The following is a 27,339-nucleotide window of genomic DNA, read 5'->3' as shown; positions in this document are numbered from 1 at the left end:
GCACCCCAAGAGAACTAATTTTTAAAGGCATTCACAGTTTCTTATGCTTTATGTTTTTAGACTTGTAAACTTTGGATGTGATGATCTTCAAGACCAAGAGAACTTATCGAAACACCTGACCCTGTGCGTTTTTACCAACCATACAGGTAGAACCAGGATTATATTTATCAATTTATTCAATTATACTTGAGTTCTACAAAAAATTTAGTCATTGTTTAGATATATGGATCCTTAAAATATAATAGGGCCACAATCTTACATAAGTGATCCTATGGATATTTATACAGTGTATCAAATTATCTTCTCCACTCCAATTTTATACATCTGTTGTCTGCATAAAGGAAGCCACAGTCAGCAGGGTTATTTTTTTGTGCTTTTTAATAGAGGGGATGGATTCGTATGTAATCAATCTACATTTTCTCACCTGTTCCGTCTTTTAACAAATGTCATACAATTATGAGGATGCTTTTTGTGTCAGGCCTACTAATATATTTGGACTCTAAACCTATGTACCAGGCTGCTTTAAGAGCCATTCTAGAACTTACTGAGCTAGCAATCAAAGCTTGACATAAAGTTATTAGTGTACTGTAAGCCTCTACAAAGTCAACACTAATAACTAAATTTGATAGCCATTTTTAATACCCTAGCTTGAGTAGACAGTTACCACTGAGTTAAGTAGCACTTGGAATAAAACTGTATTCCTTTAAAACCAGATTATGTGGTATTCACTAAGCCAATGTTTATGGAGACTTACCGTATACTAGGTATTGGAGAAATGATGATGAGAAAAAATGACCTAATTTTCATTAGTAAAATCCACTATTTGAATTTTAGACATTAAATAAGTGCACACAGAGTATTTCAATAGAATCTTGATAAACTGTAGGAATTAGGAAGTCATGAGAGTGTATGATAGAAGGTACTAATATCTTCAAATATGTTCTAGTTCAGCTAGTCTGTCCCTGTGCTCTTACCCTCCAGCACGTTCTGTCTTAGTCCTGAAAAGTGTCTGCTTTCCCACCTCACTCTTTCTTAGTCTCTCCCAGTTTTTCCTGTTCATCCCAGGTCTCTCTCAGGCACAAAGTTCCTCCATAAACCAGTTTGAGAGTTTAGGAAGGCAGGGATATTTCACGTGAGACTTGGAGGGTGTAAATGAGCTAAGAACAGTGTGACTGAAGTAGAGGGAGCAAGGGGGAGAGAACTGTGGTGGAGAGGTGGCTTGAGCCAGGTTACGTAGGGCCTTGCAGACCATGAACGACTTTATATTTTTATCCTGAGTCTAAAGTCATTAAAGGTCTTTTTTTCTTCTTTTGACATTTTATTTTGAGAATGCCCAAACATTACAGAAAGTCTCAAGGACAGAATGAACATTCATGTACCTTTTACTTAATTGTATCATTTACAGTATTTGCTTGATCACTCTCCCCAAACACAGGTACCATTTTCTTCCTTTTGACTAAGCCATTCAAAAGTAAGTTCCAGACACCCTGACACTTTACCAGTACATTATTTAGCATGTATCTCCTTAGGTTAAGGACACTCTTTAACATAACCTCAGTTCTATTATCACTGAAAAAAATGAATTACACTAATCAGTAATAATTTCATATTCAAATTTCCATAATTATTTCAGAAAAGTCCTATATGTGTTTAGATTTCTATATATGTTTGTATATGTGTTGTATATTTGTGTGTATGTATAAAAATGAATATATGTGGTGTGCATCATTTTTAAAGTCAGGATCCCATGAAGATTTGTTATTATATTTGGTTATGTCTTTGTAGTCTCTTTTAATGTAGACCACTCCCCTCCTCCTATCCTCTGTCCCCGCCCCCTTTTTTTTTGTATTTTTTTCCCCCTACAACATTGATATTTTGAAGTGTCCAGGCCAGTTACCCTGCATTCTGGATTTGTCTGTTTCCTTGTGGAAGTATTTAACATCTTCCTCTGTCTTCCACATGCTCTGTATGTTGATAATTAGACTGAAAGGCATCGTTACACCTAAGTTAAAATTTTTTCATAAGAATACTTCATGGGTAATATTGTGAAATTTACTCGCACCAGATGGGGAGGCACATAATGTCAGGATGTCCTACTACTTGTGATGCTAAGTTTGGTCATTTGGTCACGTGGTAACCACTGCCTGTCTCCCTTAAAGGTACATTTTAATTTTTGCAGGAGTAACCTGTGAGCTATTGTAGTATCATGTGACTGCCTTAGTCCCCAACAGCTTTTTACTTGGCACTCCTTGATGCTCCTTCACTGAATGTTGTGGTTTTTAAGTTTTTATTTATTTATTTTAAGAGAGAGAGAGAGAGAGAGAATTCCAAGCAGGCTGTGCACTGTCAGCCCAACGTGGGGCCTGAACTCACATACCATGAGATCAGGACCTAAGCCAAAGTCGGACACATAACCGACTGAGCCACTTAGGTGCCCCTTCACTGAAGTGTTTTAAGCAGGCAGTGATGTGATTAGATATGTATTTTTAAAAGATCGCTTGCTGCTGTGTGAAGAATGGATAGGAGGAGGCAAGAGAAAAAGTAGGGAGATGAGCAGTTAGGATGAGGTTATGGTCGTACATTTGGGAGGAGGATGGCTTGAACTAGGATGGCAGAGGTGGTAATTTGGTGGGTTTGAGATGCATTTGGAGATGGAACTGAGAAGACTTGCTATCAATTAGCTGGAAAAGAATGGTTCTCAGGTTTCTCACATGGGTGAGCAGTGGTGCCATTTACTGAGGTATAGTGGTTTGGGTCAGGCTTAGAAAGAGAGATTGTGAGGGTTGTTTTGGGCATGTTAACTAAGAGATCTGGGACTTAGAAGAGAGGTCGGGACTGGACATGAATAAATGTGGAAGTCATTAAGTCTGCAGTTGGCATTTGAAGTCATGGGAGGGGTATAGGGTCAAAAGGGAAGAAGTTTAGGAATAACATCTGAGAAGCAAAATATATAAAGATTGGGTGGAATATCCAAATAAAAAGGAAAAAGAAGGTCTGGAGAGAGAAGGGGAAAAGCAGTTGTTTTACTATAGCAGCCAAAGGCAGAGGGGGGTTGTACAAAGGGGAAATTGGCTAACTGTTACTAGGCAGTGAGCGGCGGAGTCCGTGTGGTCTGGCAGCATGGAGGTTACTGTGGGTGATTGCAGTGAAATCCTGGTTGTGCTGGGTAGTGGCACATGGGAGGTGAAAAAAAAATCATAGCAGGTATAGACATGAGAGGGGCAGCAGCTAGAAGGGGTAGCAAGATTTAGGGAGTATTATTTTTGAGGATGGTAGAGACTCCAGTATGCTTGAATGCTTACATGGTATTTAGTGGCAAGAGAAAAGATGACAACACACAGCAGAGAGGAATCACTGGTACAACGAATTTGCTCGGAAGGTGGGAGGTAACGGGATCCTGAGCTCGTGTGGAGGGACCTGGGTAGGCTCTTCCCTGGTGCTTTATTTTAAATCTGCCAAATATAAACAATCATTTTAGGCTTTCATTCTTTGAAGCTTTTATTGCTTTTCATTTTATTCCCATAGGAATTTCTCACGAACAGTAGCAGCTATAACTTACAGATGGGTGATCTATGATGTATCTTATTCAATAAAATGTTGGGTTTATCTGTACCAGAAGGGGAAGAGTCTGCTTTTTTTCCTTTCCCAGCAATGTCTAGGACAGTAGAAAATGAGCCTTGGGGGCGCCTGGGTGGCGCAGTCGGTTGAGCGTCCGACTTCAGCCAGGTCACGATCTCGCGGCCCGTGAGTTCGAGCCCCGCGTCAGGCTCTGGGCTGATGGCTCAGAGCCTGGAGCCTGTTTCCGATTCTGTGTCTCCCTCTCTCTCTGCCCCTCCTCGTTCATGCTCTGTCTCTCTCTGTCCCCAAAATAAATTAAAAAAAAAAAAAAAAAAAAAAAAAAGAAAATCCATGAGATAACTATGTAAAGCCGACCAATATGAGGAATTTTTAATGTGCTCAAGAATAGTTCTATTTGACCAAAATGAATCAGAATCCATTTCCTAATGAGCCCAAGAGTGAAGGCAGTTGTGGCCTTTAGACACTGCTTTAAAAAAAAAAAAAAAAAAAAAAAAAAAAAAAAAAAAAAGAAAATGAGCCTTGTTCTTCACAGTCAGCTTCGAAATACAAATAAGCCTGTTTCAAATGGGATACGTCCTGATGTAAGATGCAAACAAGCCAGGAAGCATCCTTTTGGTTTTTAACTCAAGCTGTCACCTCATGTATTTCCCAAATTGCTCTTATAAAAATGATTTTTCACCTTTGCAGTTACCAAACAAAATCCTAGTTCAGTGAAGTAGGAATGGAGAAGGGAACAGATAGTCTAATCCCTATATGGCTCCTTTTGTACCAGAGAGCTTAATTTTCCTCGGGTGTGGAGACCAGAGAACAGGGTTCATGAAGTGAATGCTGATCAGACTCAGGGTTGTAAACAAACCCAATCTTACATCACTGATGCCATAATAATGTTTGGTGTTCATTTGTCCCATATTGGTCATTAAGAGCTACTCTGTCCTTTCAGCATTGCTTGTTACATGCTCAAAAGCATCTATGTCCTGAATTTTCCTGCCCTAAGAAATGAAATCCACTACCTTCCAAGGAATTAGAGCTGAAAATCTGGATGATGGGGGTGCTCATGAGCGGTGATGGTGGGCAAAAGTGCTGCCACTTATGTATTAAGATTGAGTTCATGCAGATTTTTTTGTTTTTAATGTTTGTTTATTTTTGAGAAACAGAGTGCAAGCAAGGTAGGGGCAGAGACAGAGGGAGACACAGAATCCGAAGCAGGCTGCAGGCACAAACTATCAGCATAGAGCCTGAGGTGGGGCTTGAACTCACGAACTGTGAGATCATGACCTGAGCCAAAGTTGGATGTTCAACCAACTGAGCCACCCAGGCACCCCATAATTAATGCAGATTTTTAAAGATAGTTTATAGCAGGAGGGTAAATCAGAGACTTCCTAAAGCAGTGAAGGAAGGAAAATATTCTTTTCCTAATAGTCCACTCTATAGCTGTACTTCAGTCAGTGGCTGTATTCTTTCTTGTGCACCACCTACTGGGAGGTAGTGAGGGGTGAAAAGTGTAAATTCTCTTTTCCTGTTCATAAATTTCAAGAGTTGCCCTTCACAAGTTCCCAGAATTAGTCTTGTGTTTTAGCATTTTATAGAGCCTTTTACAATGAGATAATTTCCCTTGGAAAACTTTGCCCATAATAGCTTTCATTGTCCAAATAGTTTCCCAAAGGCTAGCCAACTCTGAGATTTTATCTTCATCATTGATGAATATTTATTAAACATCTCTTTCTGGATACACCATTAAGAGCATGCTTTGTGTTTTTTTTGTTTGTTTTTTTGTTTTTTTTGAAACTCTGACTTCCCCCAAGTGAGTTCCCCCAACTTGTAAAGAGCAGCAGAATCATTCTGGAATAATCATAATCGCAGCTAACCTTTATAGCCAGACATAACTTCTTTGGCAGAGCTTTATACATACACCTCATTTAATTCCTATGTAAGAACTATATGAAGTAGGTTCTATATTTTCTTTTATAGATGAGGAAACTGAAGTTTAGAGAACTTAATGTGCCCCAGGCACATTTTAAAAATACTGATGCCTGGGTCTCACCTTCAGAGATTCTTTTTCAGTTGATTGAAGGGGAGGTTTGAGAATCTGTGAGCCCCAGGTGAGTTTAATATGCTTTCCAGGTTCAGAACCAGTGCTCCATTGCTGTGTTGTCCAATATGGCAGCCACTAGCCACATGTGACTATTTACATTTTTTTTTTATGAAATTTATTGACAAATTGGTTTCCATACAACACCCAGTGCTCATCCCAAAAGGTGCCCTCCTCAATACCCATCACCCACCCTCTCCTCCCTCCCACCCCCCATCAACCCTCAGTTTGTTCTCAGTTTTTAACAGTCTCTTATGCTTTGGCTCTCTCCCATTCTAACCTCTTTTTTTTTTTTTTCCTTCCCCTCCCCCATGGGTTCCTGTTAAGTTTCTCAGGATCCACATAAGAGTGAAACCATATGGTATCTGTCTTTCTCTGTATGGCTTATTTCACTTAGCATCACACTCTCCAGTTCCATCCACGTTGCTACAAAAGGCCATATTTCATTTTTTCTCATTGCCATGTAATATTCCATTGTGTATATAAACCACAATTTCTTTATCCATTCATCAGTTGATGGACATTTAGGCTCTTTCCATAATTTGGCTATTGTTGAGAGTGCTGCTATGAACATTGGGGTACAAGTGGCCCTTTGCATCAGTGCTCCTGTATCCCTTGGATAAATTCCTAGCAGTGCTATTGCTGGGTCATAGGGTAGGTCTAGTTTTAATTTTCTGAGGAAACTCCACACTGCTTTCCATAGCGGCTGCACCAATTTGCATTCCCACCAACAGTGCAAGAGGGTTCCCGTTTCTCCACATCCTCTCCAGCATCTATAGTCTCCTGATTTGTTCATTTTGGCCACTCTGACTGGAGTGAGGTGATACCTGAGTGTGGTTTTGATTTGTATTTCCCTGATAAGGAGCGACGCTGAACATCTTTTCATGTGCCTGTTGGCCATCCGGATGTCTTCTTTAGAGAAGTGTCTATTCATGTTTTCTGCCCATTTCTTCACTGGGTTATTTGTTTTTTGGGTGTGGAGTTTGGTGAGCTCTTTATAGATTTTGGATACTAGCCCTTTGTCCGATATGTCATTTGCGAATATCTTTTCCCACTCCGTTGGTTGCCTTTTAGTTTTGTTGGTTGTTTCCTTTGCTGTGCAGAAGCTTTTTATCTTCATAAGGTCCCAGTAATTCACTTTTGCTTTTAATTCCCTTGCCTTTGGGGATGTGTCGAGTAAGAGATTGCTACGGCTGAGGTCAGAGAGGTCTTTTCCTGCTTTCTCCTCTAAGGTTTTGATGGTTTCCTGTCTCACATTTAGGTCCTTTATCCATTTTGAGTTTATTTTTGTGAATGGTGTGAGAAAGTGGTCTAGTTTCAACCTTCTGCATGTTGCTGTCCAGTTCTCCCAGCACCATTTGTTAAAGAGGCTGTCTTTTTTCCATTGGATGTTCTTTCCTGCTTTGTCAAAGATGAGTTGGCCATACGTTTGTGGGTCTAGTTCTGGGGTTTCTATTCTATTCCATTGGTCTATGTGTCTGTTTTTGTGCCATACATTTATTAAAGTTAAACAGAAAAGAGTCACAGTAGCTACATTTTATTTTAAAAAATTTTCCCCAAATCAATACAGCTTTTATTGCATCTTTAAAATTCACAAACAAGTCTGATAAATCGTCTGGCATCTTGGTATTTCTGTAGCTAGACAAGTTAGATTTTATTCATCAGCCTGCTGAACTGTTCCTTTTTCAAAAACATAGATACCATCCAAAAATTTTCTGATATCCTTGTTTTTTGTTTTGTTTTTTTTTGTTTTTTTTTTAATTTTTTAACGTTTTATTTATTTTTGAGACAGAGAGAGACAGAGCATGAACAGGGGAGGGTCAGAGAGAGAGAGGGAGACACAGAATCCGAAACAGGCTCCAGGCTCTGAGCTGTCAGCACAGAGCCCGACGCGGGCTGGAACTCACGGACCGCGAGATCATGACCTGAGCCGAAGTCGGCCGCTCAACTGACTGAGCCACCCAGGCGCCCCCTGATATCCTTGTTTTTATGTAGGTACATTTTAAGTGTTCGATAGCCACATGTGGCTAGTGGCAACCAATTTGGACAACAGATATAAAGCATTTCCATTATCAAAGAAAGTTCTATCCATGGGACAAGCTTCACAGAGTCGGTGCACACCCGTGTCACCTTGCTGTGTCTTTATTATTTTTCCCACCTTTGGGCTAGGGAAGGGTAACTAAGCCACAACATAGTAACTATTTGGAAACGTTTGCTTATGAGATCTGAAGATGGCTCCTGGTGAATGTAATTGGGTACATTTATTTTACATCTCACTTCAAATTTCTGCAAAACAAGAAAAATGATGACCCCCATTCTCTAAAGGATGGTGTGGAGGATTTTGCTAGAAGGGGGGGATATCATCTTCTTTATTGTGGACATTTCATGTTCATGCTACAGGATAGATTCCTACAAAAAGAATTTGGGTCGACAGGTGTGAATATATTTAATCATCTGCAAAACTGTGTTTCAGAGAGGTTGTAGCAACTTCCTTCTTATTTGAGAATGTTTTTCCTACTGCTCCCTTGACAGAATTGATTATCATTTTAAAAACTTTGCTAATTTGAAAGAAAAAATATGGTGCCTTTAAAAAAGATTTTATTTTGTAATTACTAGAGAGGCTAAATTTTTAACTATGTTTGCTGAAAATTTCTTTCTCCTTGTGATCATAGAACATAAAAGGACAGGGTAAACCAGTAGTTTTTTGCTGGTAGTATCTTTGCTTTATAAAAATAGTCCAAGTGGTACATAGAACTTTTTTAACTGTTATAATTACTATTTTTGTTTAAGCTTTAGTATAGTGTTACTTGGTTTCTTAGTCTGCTGTAATTTTAAAGAAAAGTTATTATTGTATACTCAGTAGCCATAACAGTAATTTTACATCTAGTAGAATTGTTACTATTTTTATCTGATAAAATTACTCTTTTAAATTCTTTTGTACTTAAGATATTGCAATAAAATGTACTTCTAACAATATGGTGCAGTTTTAAATGTCATTAAAAATAGTCACAAATGATAAATATTATAACAAAATTCTCATATATGTCTTTGAATAGCCTTCTTAGAGAAAATTGGCGCTTTTTTGGGGGGGGGGCCACCCTGATTCTTTGACAAAGGACCTAGTGAAGTATAACAGAGGAAATACTGCTATTCACTGAAGTAATGATTGAATTTACATGGCTAGCTAATTGTAGTTTTGGGACCAGAACCCAGGTTTCCAGATTCCTTGTTAAGTTCCTTTCCTCCTGGAAATCTCCTATTTTGGGTAATCACATAAACATTAGCATTGGAAGTATCAGTTTCTGTATAATGCCCTCAATGGCAGGTCTTTGATGAGAATATCTAGTCTATCCACATAGCAACAGCTGCTAGAGATGATGGACATATTACACACTGAAGGAGGGGTGAAGGCTGAGGGTGTTCTGGAGTGATGGGGTAAGTAAAGGCAGTCAGGGCTCATCTGGGAGGACTGCTTTGTGCCATGAACTCTTCTTTGCCCTTGGACCAAGGCTCTTGGTGACCCAAATATGTGTGGGTATGGTCCCAACACACATTTGCTTTTATTGGCCCAGTTTGCCTTCCATTCCAGATAACAAAGAAGACTGGAAACTTTCTGTAAAGAAGAGGTACATTTTTGTTAAATTGGGGTCTATAGCTATTAGTAATGGCCTGGGAGGCAAGCTAAATAAGAGAGCAGGGCAGTACATGTATATTAGGAGAATCTTATGAAGCTTTGTAAATTTCTCTAGACACTCATGATTTCATATGTAGGAGTGTATCTCTATTCATTTTCCTGTTCTTTACACAATACATTGCTTATGTGTGTGCTGAGTAACTGTGGAATTAGCAACTTGTTAACTTATTAATAGACCATTTCTAGATTTGGGGAATAATCTCTGTATTAAGTTGAGGCAGAATGTCTAAAGGAATAAAAGTCAGGTTAAGTGACTTAGGAAACTTTTTATTTGTCTCCTATTCTTTTCAGCTCTACTAAATACCTTCTTACTTCTAGGAAGTTTATGTGTGTGTTACAGTCCGAAGTTTGACTCTTGGGAAAAATTCACATATTCAGTGTTTTACTTTCATAAAGGTACATGCCATTTATTCTTTTTTTTTTTTTACTTTTACATAATCACTTTTTCCAAATGGTAGCAAGTTAGATAAATTTTAAAGACTTATTACCTTGTAATGAATTTTATCAGTACATTCTATACCTTTATACGTATATAATACATGTTTCCTGAATAAATTCATTAATGATGAATACAGTTAACCCTTGAACAACGTGGATTTGAAGTGCACAGATCCACTTACATGCAGGGCTTTTTCGATAAACACAGTAGAGTTCTATAAATGTATTTTCTCTTCCTTACAATTTTTCTTAATATTTTTTCTTTACTGTTAGAGTACAATGTAGAATGCACATAACATATATGTGTTGACTGTTTATGATAAATGTTAAGTGATAAACATTACAACAAAATGCTTCAGATCCTTCTATCTGAGCACAACCCATCTTATAAAGTCTAATATTATACTCGAAGCCCAGAACAAGTACTAGATGGTGATTGCACTTGTGATCCATTTTCTCTGCTGGTTTTTGGAGAATGATGGGGAACCACGAAATCCAGAAGTCAGACACATGCTTTGTCAGTTTCACAGCTCCTAAATGTTGAGAGTATCACATAGAGTAATAGCCTTGGGTGGGATTCCAGCTCTTTGTTTCTTACCATTCTTTTCTTGGCTTCCTGTTCTCTACCCACAGGGCATGGCAAGACCTTCACTGCTGCTCTTGGGAGTGTTGACTCACATGTGACAAAGGGCCTTACTTTTCTCAACCTTGGTGAGTGAGAGGGAGATGGGTCTCTCTGCTCTGACACTCCTTTCTAGTACATGTGATACTCAGCCTTTTATATCTCATTTGTGCACCCCATTTTCTCCTACCTCTTCAGGACTCGGATTGTGAGGACAATCACTGACCTCTCTGAAACCTGATAGGGGAAGGTTTTCTCTGGACACATTAGCACCCGTAATTTGTCTGTTGTTCAATAGTCAACTGTATTAAGTTAGTTAATATTTTTATAATATATTTTTTCCTGACCTATGTCTTTTTCAAGGCTTATAGACCAACCCTAATGGGCATATTTGTGTCCCTCCATCCAGATCAGCCTTTTGGGGGGGGATGCATCTCCCTTTTTAGAGAACACAGGCTGTGAGCTTTCCTATGTTTTTAGTAGGAAAGAAGCCTGGGCACACATCTCAGCCCTTCTGAGCCTCAGTTTCATTATTGATTGTAGAGAGGACAAAGGTCTTTGAAAAATCGTCCATTTCCTGTTGCTAGAGCCTTCCAAGTCCTGTAAATGATTTACGGATCAGCTTGAATGTGTTGATTTTCATTGAGTAAATATGGTAAGGGAACTTGAGTGTTAGGTTGGGACATATTAATGGAATCTATAATGAAGAAAATAAAGAAGGAGTTTATTGTACCAACCTCCTGAAAGCTGCTTTTGCATGTCGTTTGGGGTGAGGGTCACAAACAGGTTAGCATAGAACTAAATAACAGAAGTATTGCTTGCCTACCCAAGGGACATGACAATATTTAAAAAGAAAAGCTTCAGCTTTAGAGCACATGATTCTTTGATGTGTTCCCCTATTCCTGTTCCCCAGCCCTTCTACTATCATGACAAAGGCTTAGGAAGGTGTGATGTGAGGGAACTTGGCAAAATGAGAATGAAAATGATAAGAAAATACATAAAAAATATTTTTCTTTTGAATGATACTATTGGTGAGGTATCTAAGGCTGAGTGGGCTAGTATGTGGCAAATGTTAACATGAGCTTTGAACCTGTGGGAAATTACTTTAGAGAGGCCTGATTCTACTGCTTCCTGTGGTAAGAGAGATAAATGTAAGGTTTCCTGGGTCTGAGACTTGATTATTATCAAGTAGCGAATGCTACATCAACATCCCATCTAAGAGTGATAGGGGAAACTTTCCACTAAAAATAACCTTAGCTTTTGTGAGGTCAAAGGTAGCCTTCCTTTTTTTCCCCAGAGAGTGACTTTAAAAAAGGGCAGGAATGATTTAATCTATGGTCTTCAGACCGTGGAGCCAGCAGAAATACTAGAGCTTTGTAAAAATAGGCTATCTTACATAAGTTATCTTTCCTTCTTAAACACATTTTATCTCATAGGCACAAAATTATACCCAGGATTAAAACTATTCCAGAAGTAATTTTTATGACAACAGTATTGCTTTGTGAGTGATGTATTTTTTCCTATAAATTGCATGCAATTTTCCTGATTGCTACCCTATTAAAAGGGGGCTTATATTGATTAAAATACTAAAGGATTGGGCTTTGGGGATGTTTTCTATAAATCCCAAACACCTCTATATAAGAAAGATACATTGGTAAATAAAAAGCTATCATTTTGAAAAATGAATACTATATGCTAAGTTTGTTATTTAAATTATCTTGATCCTGAAAACAGTTCTGTTTGGTGATGTTATCCCCATTTTACAGATAATGAAAGTGAGGCTCAGAAAGGCTGAGATGTGTACCCAGTCTTCTTTTAGTGTCTCATGTCAGGGGCACTGTGTTAGTTTCTTATGGCTGCTATAACAAATTATCACAAATTTAGGGCTTAAAACAACATAAATGTTGTCTTAGGGATCTGAAAGTCAGAATTCTGAAATCTGGAGTCTTGAGGGGCTAAGCCAAGGTGTAGGTAGAAATGGTTCCTTCTGGAGATTCTGGAGAAGAATTCATCCTTGGCCTCCCGCAGCATCTTGAGGCCAGCATTCCTTGACTTGTGACCGACATGACTCCCATCTCTTTCATCCTCACATGATTTTCTCTGTAGTCCAGTCTCCCTCTGCCTCCCTCCTGTGAACACATTTGTGGTTCCATTGGGTCCACTTGGATGTTCCAGTATACTCTCCCCATTTCAAGATCCTTGATCCCATCTGCAAGGTGCCTTTTATCACTTAAGGTAACATATTCACAGGCTCTGGGATTAGCACCTGAACATCTTTGGGGGTCAACATTTGGCCTACCACAGGTACTGTTGACATTTTTGATGAAACAATACTTTTTGTGTGAGAGTGTCCTGCACATAGAGGGATTTAATAACCTTTACTCCCTACCACGCCAATGACTGGGACAACTCAAAACACCCTGACATATTTCCAAATGCCTTGTCTCCCAGGGACAAAATTACCACCCTAATTAACTGGTTAAATGCTACGACTAGGAGTTAACTTAGATCATTTGATGCCTAGACCCTTTCCACTGTATGCTATTATATCATTATTTGTGTCTTTCTACTTAAATGTTACCATAATAAGAACATTATTGCAACCATTTGTGCTGTAGACTTGAACATCACTTAATCCCCTGTGACTGAGAGGGCACTTCTAAGTCAAATCATTCAAGTTTTACATCCTCTTTCCCTTCCTTTCCACTGAATGCCTTCTATGCAAATGATTTTTTTTTTTTTTTTGCTTCTTAGGGGAAAAAAAAGAGTCCAGCTGGCTCACTTAAAATCTAAATGTGTCTTCTATGTGAAATTCACTGCTATTGCATGAATTTTTCTGTTTTTCTAAGGTCCTAGAAAAATTATTGGCAAGGGCTACTTCCACCTTCCCATTCCCCAGAAACCTATTTTTATACCTTGCTTCAATCTGTGTACAAATGTTCTTGGTACAAAATTATCTAATGCAGGGACTGTGAAGGTGTGAATTCTCAGCAGTTAGCTATGCAAGGAAATGTATTAGTATTTCACAAAGCATCAGAATGCCTGCAGAGATTGTTTTGATGAATATCAATTTAAAGTTTCTCTAAACAAAATGACGATGATGATAGTGATGATGACAATGAGTGGGCAAACACAGGAAACTAAATTTTAGAGCATCCCCAAGCTGGCAGAAACTAGGAAGGAAATTCCCATTTTAAGCTGTTCCCAGACTATCCAATAAAGGAAGAATTCATCTTGCTTGATTTTTTTTTCTAATTTGTTTTCAGAGGTCATTTAGGTTCATATAAAGCCACAATTCACTTAGAAACGGAATTACAGATGTCAATTAAGATAACCATGACTAAATGTATGAAGAAAATTAGCCACAGGTAGAAATAAATGAGATCTGGCTAGTGAGATGAAATGTACTGATATAAGACAGCTTATTATTATACTGGTCAAAACGTTTGTGTTTTTAAGAGGCACAAAGAGGGCTGCTGTGAAGTTCTGGGCTTTATCTTTGCCTATGTAGCTCTTGCCACATGCAGATAACATAAATCTTTCTCTTCTACAGACTATTACTTGGCTGTTTACTTACCTGGTCATTTTTTTCATCTACTTAACATTCAACATCCAGACCTAATCTGCCACAGTTTGTTTCTGACAGGTATGGTGATATGGCTATAATTTTTCATTCATGAACATGATCCATTTGGGTTTGTCTTGGCAACATTTATATTTGGGTGAGAAGAGTTTCTTTTATTTGCTGATGTAATTTTTGTTTTTTGTTTTTTGACCAGGAAACAGTGAAGTTGTTGATATGCTACCTCATAGTCCTTTACAGTCACTGTCAGGGTCCCTGGTACTGGATTGGTGTTCTGGAAAGCTCTATAGGGCACTCCTCAACCAGTCATATTTATTACAGTTCCTATGGAACACTCGGCTAGACTGTGAGAAGATGGCCGTGTTGCACTGTGTGCTCTCCTGTGGTGGAGACCGCCGGTTCCTGGAAGCCAAGGTGGTTATGTAGCTTAAGTTTAAAAACTGGCAAATGGACAACACCAACTGTATATATTTGTGGTTGAAATGGATGGAAGTCATTTTTGTTTGTAATAATTAATTGAAGTTTATGGTCTCCATCCTAACTTGAATATCTTTTCTTGTGCTTTTTTATAGACCCCCAACTACACCTCAGACTGTGAGCATGTCTGTTCTTTTGACTACTGTCTTTTCCATACTGTGAAAAATGGTAGCTATATCAGTAACATTCCAAGAAAGTGCTCAGTGAACAGTAGTTTCTCAAATATCTACTTTTCCTCCTGGTCTCTATACGATATATAGTGTCAAAACAACTAAATCTGATGGCATATATTTATTATATTTTAATAAAGATAGCATATATTTACACTGCATGATATAATTGAAGAAGCACTTTCATACACTTTGTCATTTAATTGTACAGCTATCCTTTGAAGTTGGGAGAACCCCCCCCCCCCCCTGCCCATTTAGACTTGATTGGGACCAACAGGTTGTTGGGTAATTGAAGAAAAGATGTCTGAAACATTTTAACCTAAACCAAAAAAATGTGCACTTATTCACCTGTCTTTTGAGGTAGACTAAGACCCTTTCTTTGTATATTAGTGGTTAGAGTTCACAATTATTTTTCTTACATAAAACCGCTAGTAATGTGTTGTCTCTGACTTCCTGTTACTGCTTGCTTTTTTTTTTTCCTTTTTTTTTTAACCTTACTTTCTTTTTCTTTTTTTAATCTAAGGAGAGCAAGTTTTTGAAGATCTTTCAAAATAATCTGTGTATATTGGGCCATTTTTTTCTAATCCTTTCTAGTTATCTCATACTTAATTTTTTTTTAGTAAGTGTTTTAGACATGCCTTTGAGTCTTTCCAAAGCATTCAACTTTTGGGATGGCGTGGGAGGCTCAGTCCATTGAGCATCTGACTCTTGATTTTGGCTCAGGTCATGGTCTCAAGGTCATGAGATGGAGCCCTGCATGGGGCTCTGCACAGGGCGTGGACCTTGCTTGGGATTCTCTCTCTCCCCTTCTCTCTGCTCCTCCCCTGTTTGTTCATGCATGCATGCTCGCTCTCTCTTGCTGTCTCTCTCTCAAAATAAATAAACATTAAAAAAAAAACCCACAAAGCATTCAACTCTTATTGACCAAACAACACTCTTTTTGCATCCATATTTCACTCATCTATGGTAATATTTTATTAAATTACCTAATTGTGAAAATAAGTGTAACTAGCATGAATGCGTTTGGAAATAAAAACAGCAACTTATTGGTAGGAGCAGAAACGTGAGAGTGCTCTGTGGCTAAGTAAGCCTGATAGTATCCTTTCATTGGAAGGCTGGGAACAAGGAGTTTCAGTCCTCCAGCAGGAAAGGATGGTTGTGGAGACTGAGGGAGTTGTTGATACAGCATGCCCTTGGGAGGACCATACAGTGATGCTCACAAAGGTTAGATGGTGTGACAATGTTCACACTGATGGCTTAGCTGGATTCAAACCCAGGTCTGCTGCCTCCAAGCTTAGTGGTGTGGTTTGGTTTGATTTTCTCCTGTATCTCACAGCCCTTCACACTGGTATTTTGCTGTAACGAGATGTACCCTAGCAAAAACAAACATGGGGTCGAAGAAGCCTTACTTGGATTCCAACCAAGGACATTTAGTAAAAAAGATGTGTAAAATGGACCTGATTTATAATATTACTTAAGCTACAGTCTTGCATTATGTGTCTTGAAGAGAACGTAGAAGTTTGTGTGTTCTTTGGCAGTAGCAAAATAGAGAATTTTAAAAGATTCATATATATATATATGTATATATATATATATATGTATGTATATATATGTATGTGTATATGTATGTATATGCATATGTGTGTATACATATATATATATATGTATATACACATATATATCCTTTTTTAATGTTTATTTTTGAGAGAGAGCAAGCAAAGGAGGGGCAGAGAGAGGGAAACAGAGGATCTGAAGCAGGCTCTGTGCTGACAGCAGAGAGCCTGATGCGGGGCTCAAACTCATGAACCATGAGATCATGACCTGAGCCAAAGTGGCTGAGCCACCCAGGCGCCCCAAAGATTTGCATATATTTTGTACTTCTTTGGTGGTGGGGGCAGGGTGCAGATGTAAATACTAACAGAATTGTCTTCTCACTTCTTAAAGATTATTCAGTGGATTTCTGAGAATATCTCTGCCTGCCATTCATTTGACCTCATTCAGGAATTTATAATTGGTAGGTGTTGCTGATGGTGCATATTAAGTTGAATTCTTGACCCTTTTACTGGAGGGAGGACAGTAAATTGATAATGGCTCAATCTGTCAAAATGTTGGTTAGGAGCTTTTTTTTTTTTTTTTAACTCTATTTCAGTCAGCAGCTAATTAAATTTCATTCTCTCATGGTCTGTGAGAAGTTGCGGCCATTCAGAGACTGATAGGATATATGATCTTCATTCTATAACCTTATTAGTGATTTTTTATCCCCTGTGAGATGTAACTTTCTTAGTTCAGTTTTGTGTTGGCCAGTTCCATGTGAAGTGGTATAACATCACTGGGATAGATAGAAGTACCAAATAAGTTTTATTATTATTATTCTCCTTGTAAAGAGCAGAACCTGAACATTTAGTGAAAGTGAAACCATAATAGCTAGGCTTTCCAGGGTAAGGATAAGGCAATAAAAACACTTTTGGGTTTGCTTGTTGCGGTGAATGACAGTGTCTACTGCCTTATTCTTATTAAACCATGTCTTTTTTTTTTTTCCTTTCCTTTCACAAATCTGTTCAGCTTCTTCATATTGGAGCATATGTCCAGAGACCAGTAACATGGATAAACTTTTGCCATATTCCTCAGTGCTCACTTGGAATACAGTAAGTTAACCCTTTGTGTTCTTTATGTAATTAAAATTGATTCACCGTCATGGGTCATTTGTAGGACATCCCTGTCACAGTAACCATGGCTGTGATTTCATTTGTCTTTTGACTGATAAGGATCTGAGTTGGAGTTTTCTGGCAGAAAAATAATAGTAAATACTTGCTGTGAGCCAAAGTATTTATATAAAATGGAATTGAAGGTGAAGGTATAGAATATGTGTTACTCTTCTTATGACTAAGAATTAAGCCTCATCTGTCATCTTCAAATGGTATTTTAATTTTTTTTAGCAACTAGGGTGGATTAAAATATTTCTTAGGTTTTTATTAATGAGGAAGGGCTGGGCCAATGCTATTGTTTGTAAGCTGCTCTGTTTACTAAGTAGATTTACTAAGACCTCTTCCCAGCCTCATAAGGAAAATGTATAATAAGTGTAGAGCTTCAAGATCAGTAGAAGTTAGTAATCCTGAGCAAATTCACTCCATTCAACCTTTTCTTCCTCTTGGTCCTTCCTCTCTACTTTTCAGTTGGGAAGTGCTGAGATAAAATATTGTTTCTTTTCCCCTAAACATGGGGCAGTAAACTGAGTTTTTGTTGGATCAGAAAGCAAAAACCATGGGGTGCCTGGATGGCTCAGTCGGTTAAGTGTCTGACTTCGACTTCGTCTCAGGTCGTGATCTCACGGTCCATGAATTCGAGCCCCAGATGGGGCTCTGTGCTGACAGCTCAGAGCCTGGAGCCCTGTTTGGATTCTGTGTCTCCCTCCCTCTCTCTCTGCCCCTCCCCGGCTCGTGCTCTGTCTCTTTCTCTCTCTCAAAAATAAATGAACATTTTTTTAAAAGCAAAAACCATGTATAGGCTGCCCCTGAAAAAGGTTTCTTCTTTCGTATTTAGATGTTAGAACTATATGCTTAGTCTCAAGGCAGTGGTTTGTATCAAAAAGGCATTTAGAAAAATAAATTTACTTTAGGTGACACAAACATAGGAAAATAAGTACTGGCATAAATTGTGATACTTGCCCATTTTGTATTTAGACTATCTAAATATAATCAGGTGTGTTTGATTCATTCCTAAATTTTCTGTATGCACAGTGGTAGTGTTTTCCTAAAGGCCCTTCCATCTTTTACTGTAAAGAGTTATTAAATTTTCCTGCTTCGCTGTAGAAAAACAAGGAAAAGATGAGCTTGTTCCTTCACGAGGCCCTCACTGTTTCCTTTGAGAACCCTTGTGAATAGACATGCAGACTGTAAGTGATGCAGCAGGAAGTTTGCAGGTTAAACCACAGGGAGTCAGGAAATACACGTCTCTGCCTCCTTTCCCCTCCACCCAACCCTGTCATCCTCTTGTGTTCAGTGTCTGACAGGTGGGGACCGGGAACCCCTCTAATTCCCAGAGTTGTGTTTAAGGATGGAGCATGTGTTCATTGGATGACCCATGACAGGCTCATCTTGACAGGCAATTCTTCACCTTTGCATTTCTCATGACTTTGTGGGGGCAGAGGAGCTCTTATAGACACATAGAATGATGGCAGCAAGTCCTGTGAGCAGTACAGTGTAAAAAACCCCCAGTTGTAATCACCATCTACTGAGCTTGTTTTAGCATTTTCCACATTGCCCTAAACTTCCAGTGGTTAGAGTAGGTTGCCTTAAAGGTCTCTTCTAATCCTAAATTTCTGAGTGTATGCATATCTTTAGGACTGATGTAAATCATTTACTTTTGCTTTTTCTAATCTGCAAATGCTCTTAATCCCACACCTTAATAAACAGTTGCCACAGTAGGAGATATTAATTTCATGCATCTGTATGGAGACAGATTATTTCTGTAAATAACTGAATTGTATTCAAGTTACTAGAACATACGATGCTCTTACACATAGATAATCCTGAATTGTGCTTTGCAAACAATTATCCTTGTTCTACCTATTTTAAGATGCCATTTATAACCTAAACCTGTAGTAAAATTTTAATGCTTTTTTAAAGTGTCTTCTCTACTGAGTAGTGATAAGTGAAACACAAAATATATTTTTATCACTGGCTTTCAGTGGTCATAGCAGACAACTCAGTTGCTTGAATATTCTGCAAATTTATTTCTCCATTGCTATGATGCCCCTTTCCACAGGAATGTTGTAGGTCAGTAAAAATCCAGGACATTTAAGTTTTAAATAAATACCAGATTTTATTTCTACATAACACCTTCTAAATTAATTTCTAGTATATCATCTTTTTTTTTTTAGAAAATAAAAGGTGAATTCACTAGTTGAGAGTCTAACCTACATAATTATTATGGAAACACACTTCCAAAATAACTGAATGAAAGGCAATCTTGGAAGTTTATAATTTTTATTGAAATTTTTGTTTAATTTTTTTAATGTTTATTTTTGAGAGAGAGATTGAGAGAGACAAAGCATGAGCTGGGAAGGGGCAGAGAGAGGGGGAGACAGAGAATCCCAAGCAGGCTTCAAGCTGTCAACACTGTCAACACAGAGCCCGACACGGGGCTCGAACTCACAAACTGTGAGATCATGACCTGAGCCAAAGTCAGATACTCAACCAACTGAGCCACCCAGGTGCCCTGAAATTTTTGTTTTAATGCTCACTAGGTAGCAGAGTGTTATAATTTGGTCTTCCAGGTGTGAATTGTATATCTTTCATATTTGTCATGGTGATACCGCTGTATAAACTCTTCATGGAGATTTTTTTATTTCTGAAATTATGGTGGAGAATGAGGTAAAGGAAAATCTTCCGCTAAAGTCAAAAAAGAACCCCATTAATCTTGGTTCCTCCTAGTGAGGCAGGGGCTAACTATAATGTAATACATTTAAGCAAAAGAGAAGAAGAGGGACGAAGAAGCAATAAAAAAAAGAAGGAACATGTCCCCCTGATTATTACACTTCATGGTGCAAATGTAATTTGCCTAATTTGTTCTTAAATGGAAATGTGTAAATATTAAACTATTTGCTCTGTATTCCTAATAGTTTTCTCCTTTCCTTCAGAAACCCTGTCATCTATTGTAATCATAACTTTGAAGAACATTTCCCTTCCCAAGGCAAAAGATGGGCTGTGTTCACTGTTATTTATAAACCCCAAGGTTTATTTAAAGTAGAGGTTAGCAAACTGGGAGCTGCCCTCAGCTTCTGTCTGTGCAGAAAACACTTCCTGAAGGCTCAAGCTTGTGGTGGTTGATAGGTTTAGCAGTTGTGTGTATGTTTTTTCCCCACGATAGGAAATTCCTGGAATAACCCTTGTGACAGAAGAGATCGCGTTGCCTTTCATGAAGGTAAGTCCTTATAGGCAGAGGCGAGACCATGGCTGTGCACGGGTTCCTTGCTGGTCTCTACGCCCAACTGGAGTCCCGTCCCTGCTGCCCCAAGTATTAAGGTGGTTCCGAGGGGGGCTTGTAAGCTGTTGGGGGAGGATGTGGGTAGGGGTTAGTTCTCTAGAAAATCCATTCTAAGGGGTTGAGTAGTCACTGATAGTGATATTATGGCAATTCTTAAGAATACTCTTCAGAGAGGGCAGTTTTCTGAAGATAGAATTACAGGGCTCAACGGAAACCATATAGAACTGGTCCTTTCCACCGCACCTCAAATCAGTTCACACTGGAGGAGTTCTTTCTTGTAAACTGTCCTTGGAGGACCTGATAGCTGTTTCTTTACTTCATTTGTGCTCCCACCTCCTCGTCATATGTGCGCGTGTACACACACACACACACACACACACACACACACACACCCATTAAGTAACCTAGACTGGGATTATCTACTTTCCTTCTGGTTCTAAGAACCGCTTTTCTGTTTCTCAAAAGTGATCTGTAGTGGCTCTGTATGTGGTCTCTGTGAAGCTTCTGCACACCCCCTTCCTGCCATGAAGTGGTAGCTATTAGTGTCTTTCTGCAGTTTGGTGGTTTCAGAAGAGTTTCTGAGTACAATAGGGAGAATGGGGTGGGGTGAGCAGAAAAGAATGTGTATGTAGTTAAAAACTGGAGAGTATTTTAGCAGTATTCTTGAAGCTCTTTTGTTGTTTTTGGCATTGCTTCCTGTTAATTGTAGTTTGGTGTGTAGTGGGAAATCTCAAGTTTTGCCAGCAGGCACTGTGCTGTGCCCTTTCATTTACACTTGATTCTTGTGAGTTCATGAAGGGCAGGCCAGGCCTGGGCAGCTGGGGTGAAAGCCATGAGGTCTGAGGTTACGGTGATGCCCTTCGAGTGAGAGAGGGCCAATGGGGGCAGGTGTAGTGGTTCTGGGTTTTGGTCCTAAGAAGGGTCCTTCAAGGAGACCAACAAGTGATGGTTCTCGGCCACAGCCTGAGACCACTGGGAAGCTCGACAAAGGGAGGAAGATGGAGGGGAAAGAAAGGTTTGATTAATAGCTTAAAAGGTTCTTAAGACCCTCTCTCCTTTCATTTTTTTTCTGCTTTTATCACTAGTCCTACCAAACCCATAATGTGTTTAGTGGACATACAATAAACCACACAATGGAAAATTTTAAAGAGAAACCAGTGTCACCCACAATTCTACAGGTCCTAACATATCAACTGTCGGTCCCCCTCACGCCCACCACTTCCTCCTGGTCTCTGTCCTAGGTATGCATTTATTACCTAGTAGTAGTGGCCATCTAGAGATACTGAATAAAGATGGCAAATCATATCAAGCAGTTTTCATGCTGCCACGTGATGTCATGATTATGATCTATAATGGCTCCATAGAATTCTGCTGGGTTGTTGTGTCCTCATTAATCATTTTTGTGTTTTGAAATATTTACTTTGTCTTCAGCCCCCGTTTTAAAAAATTGCCATTAAAAATGATGTCTCAGTGAATATTTTTATATAGACAGTTTTTCCTTTGATTTATTCCCCCCAAGGTTAAATGTCCAGGAGTATTACTGGGTGAAAGACTGACAGTTTTGATAGCTTTTGATTCTTATTGCCAAATTGGTATTTTAAAAAGAAGTTGCAGGTGAGCCTGGGTGGCTCAGTCGGTTGAGCATCTGACTCTTGATTTCCGCTCAGGTAAGTGATCTCACGGTTTGTGGGTTCAAGCCCTGTGTCGGGCTGTATGCATACAGCATGGAGCCTGTTTGGGATGATCTCTTTCCCTCTCTCTCTGACTCTCTCTCAAAATGAATAAACTTTAAAAAAAAGTTGTGATTAACTTACAAGGAATGTACGAGTTCATCAGTTTTACTATAACCTTATCACTGTCGTATATTTTCATTTAAAAAATTAAGTATAAAAGAGTGATGTGAAGGTTCTCTTCATTTTTTACCCCTTGGTTTAATGGTAAGAATATGATTTGCTTTGCTTAGGAACAAAGTGGCTTGTTTTTGCACTTTTTCTTTCTTCTTTTTTCTATTTGCGTATTTGTGTGTAAAATGATGCGTTTTTATCTTGTTCGTGTTTTCTCTCCCTTGATATTCCCTCTGCCTTCTCACTAATTTCTCCTCTCCCCTAATTATCTTTAGCATTTGGCCTTGCAGACAGCTGTCTTCCAAACCTGCTGAGGAGCTCTCCCACTGCTCTACATGTATCTACACGCTGGCAGGAAGGGTTACAATAGCACAGGTTCCAACTATAGATCTCTTCACGACCTGACCTTGTCCTCACAGACAAGATCTGTCTGGGAAGTTGAAGGTACACTGCTGGGATGGGCTTTGGGCTCAGGAGGAGATGGTACTAAATTTGGTTCCGCCAGCTCCCCAGCCCCCACCCCAATCACTCAGCATGGGAGACCCTAATCAGAACCTCCCAGCTCACAGGACACCTGGCTCTGATCTGTCTCACGTTTCCTCATTTCTGCTTGCACAATACCCCTCACTATAAGCCGCTGCCTTTGACCTACTTCTTCTACCCCAAGTCCCAGCTTAATTATATTGCGATGGACCTGCTTCCAGTGGCTCAAACCCCACCACCCCCATCCCGCTCCTCCCTCCCAGGTCCCAGTTATATGACTGTTCTTGCCATGCTTATTCAGTGACAGGACTTGGCTCTGAGTACCTATGACCTGAATCACAAGTTACCTTTTGAATGCATGCTTGCTGCCTGAATTTCCATGAGGCCCAAGGGACCCCTATTTACTCTGACCACACTTGCTCCCATTCTCCTTGGTAGATGACTGCCCTGATAAGGAGTCAGGAGAGGGAAAGGCAAAGTGAAACTAGATAAGCATTTTCTTCCTGCTCTCTCTGCAAATAATTCTCCTGTGGAGTACTTTACAAACGTTTAACATATGAATATGTAATTTAACTAGCATAAACCAGTTACATTAGAAGTTTATCACCTGAAAGACAAGTGGCTTCCTTGCTTTATAAAATGGTTTCCAAAAGATTTTAAACAATTAAACAACAAGTATATTGGAACAAGGTCCTTGCCTTAAAAGCAGTGTTATCAAGAGTGACCTTCCTATGAATGATTTTACCCCTTCATAAAACATGGTTTTTTCTGGGGAAGTGGCCATTTTTGTGAAAGGTTTAAAATTACCCTTGATTAAAAAATTTTTTTTTTAATTTTTTTTTTCAACGTTTATTTTATTTTTGGGACAGAGAGAGACAGAGCATGAACAGGGGAGGGGCAGAGAGAGGGGGAGACACAGAATCGGAAACAGGCTCCAGGCTCCGAGCCATCAGCCCAGAGCCTGACGCGGGGCTCGAACTCACGGACCGCGAGATCGTGACCTGGCTGAAGTCGGACGCTTAACCGACTGCGCCACCCAGGCGGCCCTAAAAAAATTTTTTTTTTTAATCTTTATTTATTTTTGAGACAGAGACAGAGTGTGAGCAGGGGAGGAGCAGAGAGAGAGAGAGACACAGAATCCGAAGCAGTCTCCAGGCCCTGAGCTGTCTGCACAGAGCCTGACGCGGGGCTGCTCACGAACTGAGAGATCATGACCTGAGCCAAAGTCAAACGCTCAACTGACTGAGTCACCCAGGTGCCCCAAAATTACCTTTGATTTTATGGTGAGAAGAGAAACTATTAAAACTGTCCAACCACAAGAGCACCTAAGGATTAAAATATATAAACCACCTACTTGAATATAAAGATAAAAGCTGAACAAGCATATCACAGATGGAGAAATGGGGAATTTTTACCAAAGGTTTTTTTGGGGGTTTTGTTTTTTTAACATTTTGTTCATTTTTTGAGAGAGGGGGAGACACAGGATCCAAGCAGGCTCCGGGCTCTGAGCTGTCAGCACAGAGCCAACACGGGGCTCGAACCCACCAACCATGATGAGATCATGACCTGAGTCAAAGTCGGACACCCAACTGACTAAGCCACCCAGGCTCCCCTACCAAAGTATTTTTTAAGCCAGACATCTCTATTTTCATTTTATAAAGTAAGGAAACCTTTTTGTCATTTGATTAGAGATTAACTATCTGACCCAGAGACTGGGAAAGTCAGAGACTTAAATCCCCTTCCCACTTACTTCCACTCAGAAGTGAGGGTGTTATGTCAAATGCCTATTTGGGGTCTCAGTACCCCTGAGCAATTGGGAAAACAATAATTGGCACCTGGGCTCTTCTCCGTGTAGAGGCTTGTTTATTTAATTATGCTTCTTCACTTAAAAAGTGTTTTAAGAATACTGTTTTAATTGGGTAGAGCACGGGTGTCATTAAGTGCTTGGTGAAATACAACACTTTTTCCCTTGACCCTCCCAGTACAGACAACCACCATCATTTAAATAAAAGGTTGGTTAGAGATCCGAAGTAGCAACAAAATTACAACGTAATAGCTTACAATTTTAAAAATGAGGATTGTTGCTTTGATAACAATGTAGCATTACCAGAAATGTCAATTGGTTATGTGACAAATAGTGATTTTTCCAAAGATCAGTCTGTATATATGTACAGTATATATATACTATGGTAAAACTAGAAATACACTTTTGGTCTTCATCCCTGATTCCTGACAGAGAGTTCCTTATAATTTCTTAAGTGGTAAGAGCTACAGGGACATCTTGTGTTATATTTAGTGTTTGTTCCCAGTGCCTGAAATCACCCGAGGGCACAAAGGTGTAAAGAATGTCTTTTTTTTATTCATAGCAAGCTCCTTTCAGCTACAGCCAAGTTATGTTAATAAGGTGATTTTTCAAAAGCACCTAAGACTAGGAGCTGGTTATCTAAAGAACCGAACACGTGATTAGAAAGTTGGAAATTTAAGCCCATTCCCTCCTCACTTCCAGAGGTAAGAGAAAGTAGCCGGAGATTGAGTTCAGTCCCCAATGACCAATGATTTAATCAATCCTGCCTATGTAATGGAGCCTCCATAAAGAACCTTTGCTGAAGGAGTTTGAAGAGTTTCTGAGATGGATGAACAGGTGAAGTTGTAGGAGAGTGGTGTTCCTGAAGAATGCATGGAAACTCAGCCCTTTCCCCCATGCCTTGTCTTATTTATCTCTTTCATCTGGTGGTTCCTTAGTTGTTGTTGTTGTTTTTTAAGTGTTTGTTTATTTATTTAAGTTTATTTTTGAGAGAGAGAGAGAGAGAGAGAGAGAGAGAATGTGTGTGTGTGTGTGTGTGTGTGTGTGTGTGTGTGTGTGTGAGTGGGGGAGGGGCAGAGAGAGAGGGAGACACAGAATCCGAAGCAGGCTCCAGGCTCTGAGCTGTCAACGCAGAGCCCCATGCAGGGCTCAAACCCACTAACCATGAGATTGTGGCCTGAGCCAAAGTCAGTCACTTAACCAACTGAACCACCCAGGTACCACTAATGTTTCTTATTTTGAGAGGGAGAGAGGGAATGAGGACATGGGCACTGTGTATGAGTGAGCTTGGGAGGGGCAGTGAGAGAGTGAGAGAAGTCCAAACAGGCTCCATGCTTGGTGGGGAGCCCAACAAGGGGCTCAATGTCAGAACCGTGAAATCTTGACTTATGCTGAAATCGAGGGTTGGACTCTTAACCGACTGAGCCACCCAAGTGCCCCTGGTTTTCCTTAGTTGTATCCTTTTGCAATAAACCAATATATAATAAGTAAACTGGTTTGTTTGTTTTTTACTTCTGTGGGTTACTCCAGTGAATTATCAAACCCCAGGGGGTGTTGGGAACCTCCAGTTTTATAGGCAGCCTGTGGGATTTGATGCTGTCTTCAGGTAGTGTCAGAACTGAGTTAAACTATAGGACACCCAGGTGGTGTTGGAGAATTAATGGATGGGGGCAGGGGTGGAGCTCACACATTTAGTGACAGCAGAAGTGAAGTCTTCTGTGAACAGACTGTTGTAGAAAAGTTTTTCCTGTACAACATATTTTCTGGGGCAGTGAGTTATGACAAGTTCAGTGAATATTGTCAAACATAATTTTATGATGCTACAAAGAAATACTACCTATTAGAAATGGAGCACTAGGCTGGTATATTCATTTCTATTATATCTACAGAGATGGGGGTATCTTCAGTTTATATCTCAGATGATGAAACTGAGGAACAGACTGAGTCACTAGGCTGTGCTGCTGTTATTCATAGGTTTGGTTGGAGATGTTCTGTTGAATGCTTAAGGTTGAAAGGAGGGAAATAGCATTGGCTTCCTCAGGGTATATGCTGATTGTGAAATGTGAAATGGAATAGTTTAGAGTCATATTTAGTGATTACATTAAAATGCAGCCCATTAAAAATGGCTAAGGGAGCCACCTGGCTGGGCAAAGAAGAGAGATTGTTTTTTCCTAGGTGTTGAGAAGAAAGAGGAAGTTAATTTATAAGTAGGAGAACTGGCACTTACAACATGCAGTCCCCTTTGTGGGAAGCTTCAGGAGATCTAGTCACTGGTCCTCTGTATGGATCTAATGATCTGTTTAGAGCATTTTGGCTTAATTGGTGCTTTGCTGGGTTTATGGACACACAGGTGTTTCTATGTTCTATCTGCACTAGAGGTAGTGGGTCACTGTGTTTCTCTGGGCTGCAAATAGAAGTTGATACTGAGATGGTATCTACTGAACAAATTGGATTGATGCTTTAGTTCTGCTAGTTGAGCCCTGGCATGAAGAGTAAAGGTCTCTGAGTTGGCTTCTTCTCCTCTAAGAAGATGATGGTTAATCAGATGTAGAACCAAAGCCAGAGGGACTT

General features: G+C 39.5%; 1 protein-coding gene across 6 annotated transcripts in view; it reads left to right on the top strand.

The window, feature by feature from the left end:
- The window catches only part of GSAP (gamma-secretase activating protein), a 92,594-nt gene that overhangs the window by 39,948 nt on the left and 25,307 nt on the right, over positions 1-27,339 (top strand). For 4 of the 6 annotated variants that reach the window (XR_007150477.1, XM_047850786.1, XM_047850785.1 and 1 more), the window contains exons 12-19: positions 61-146; positions 9,654-9,758; positions 10,434-10,511; positions 13,976-14,068; positions 14,202-14,419; positions 16,597-16,666; positions 17,215-17,297; positions 20,521-20,574. Coding sequence is in view for 5 of the 6 variants with exons in the window: in XM_047850786.1 (XP_047706742.1) it covers positions 61-146; positions 9,654-9,758; positions 10,434-10,511; positions 13,976-14,068; positions 14,202-14,419; positions 16,597-16,666; positions 17,215-17,297; positions 20,521-20,574 (787 nt within the window). In the remaining variant the exon portion in view is untranslated. The remainder of the gene's footprint in view (positions 1-60; positions 147-9,653; positions 9,759-10,433; positions 10,512-13,975; positions 14,069-14,201; positions 14,420-16,596; positions 16,667-17,214; positions 17,298-20,520; positions 20,575-27,339) is intronic. The other 2 variants (XM_047850783.1, XM_047850784.1) reach the window with 2 other exon arrangements.

The sequence above is a fragment of the Prionailurus viverrinus genome, chromosome A2 (genome assembly GCF_022837055.1).
Source record: "Prionailurus viverrinus isolate Anna chromosome A2, UM_Priviv_1.0, whole genome shotgun sequence".
Lineage (NCBI taxonomy): Eukaryota > Metazoa > Chordata > Mammalia > Carnivora > Felidae > Prionailurus > Prionailurus viverrinus.
The sequence above is the reverse complement of the archived record's forward strand: the minus strand, read 5'-3'. Positions and strand labels throughout refer to the sequence as shown.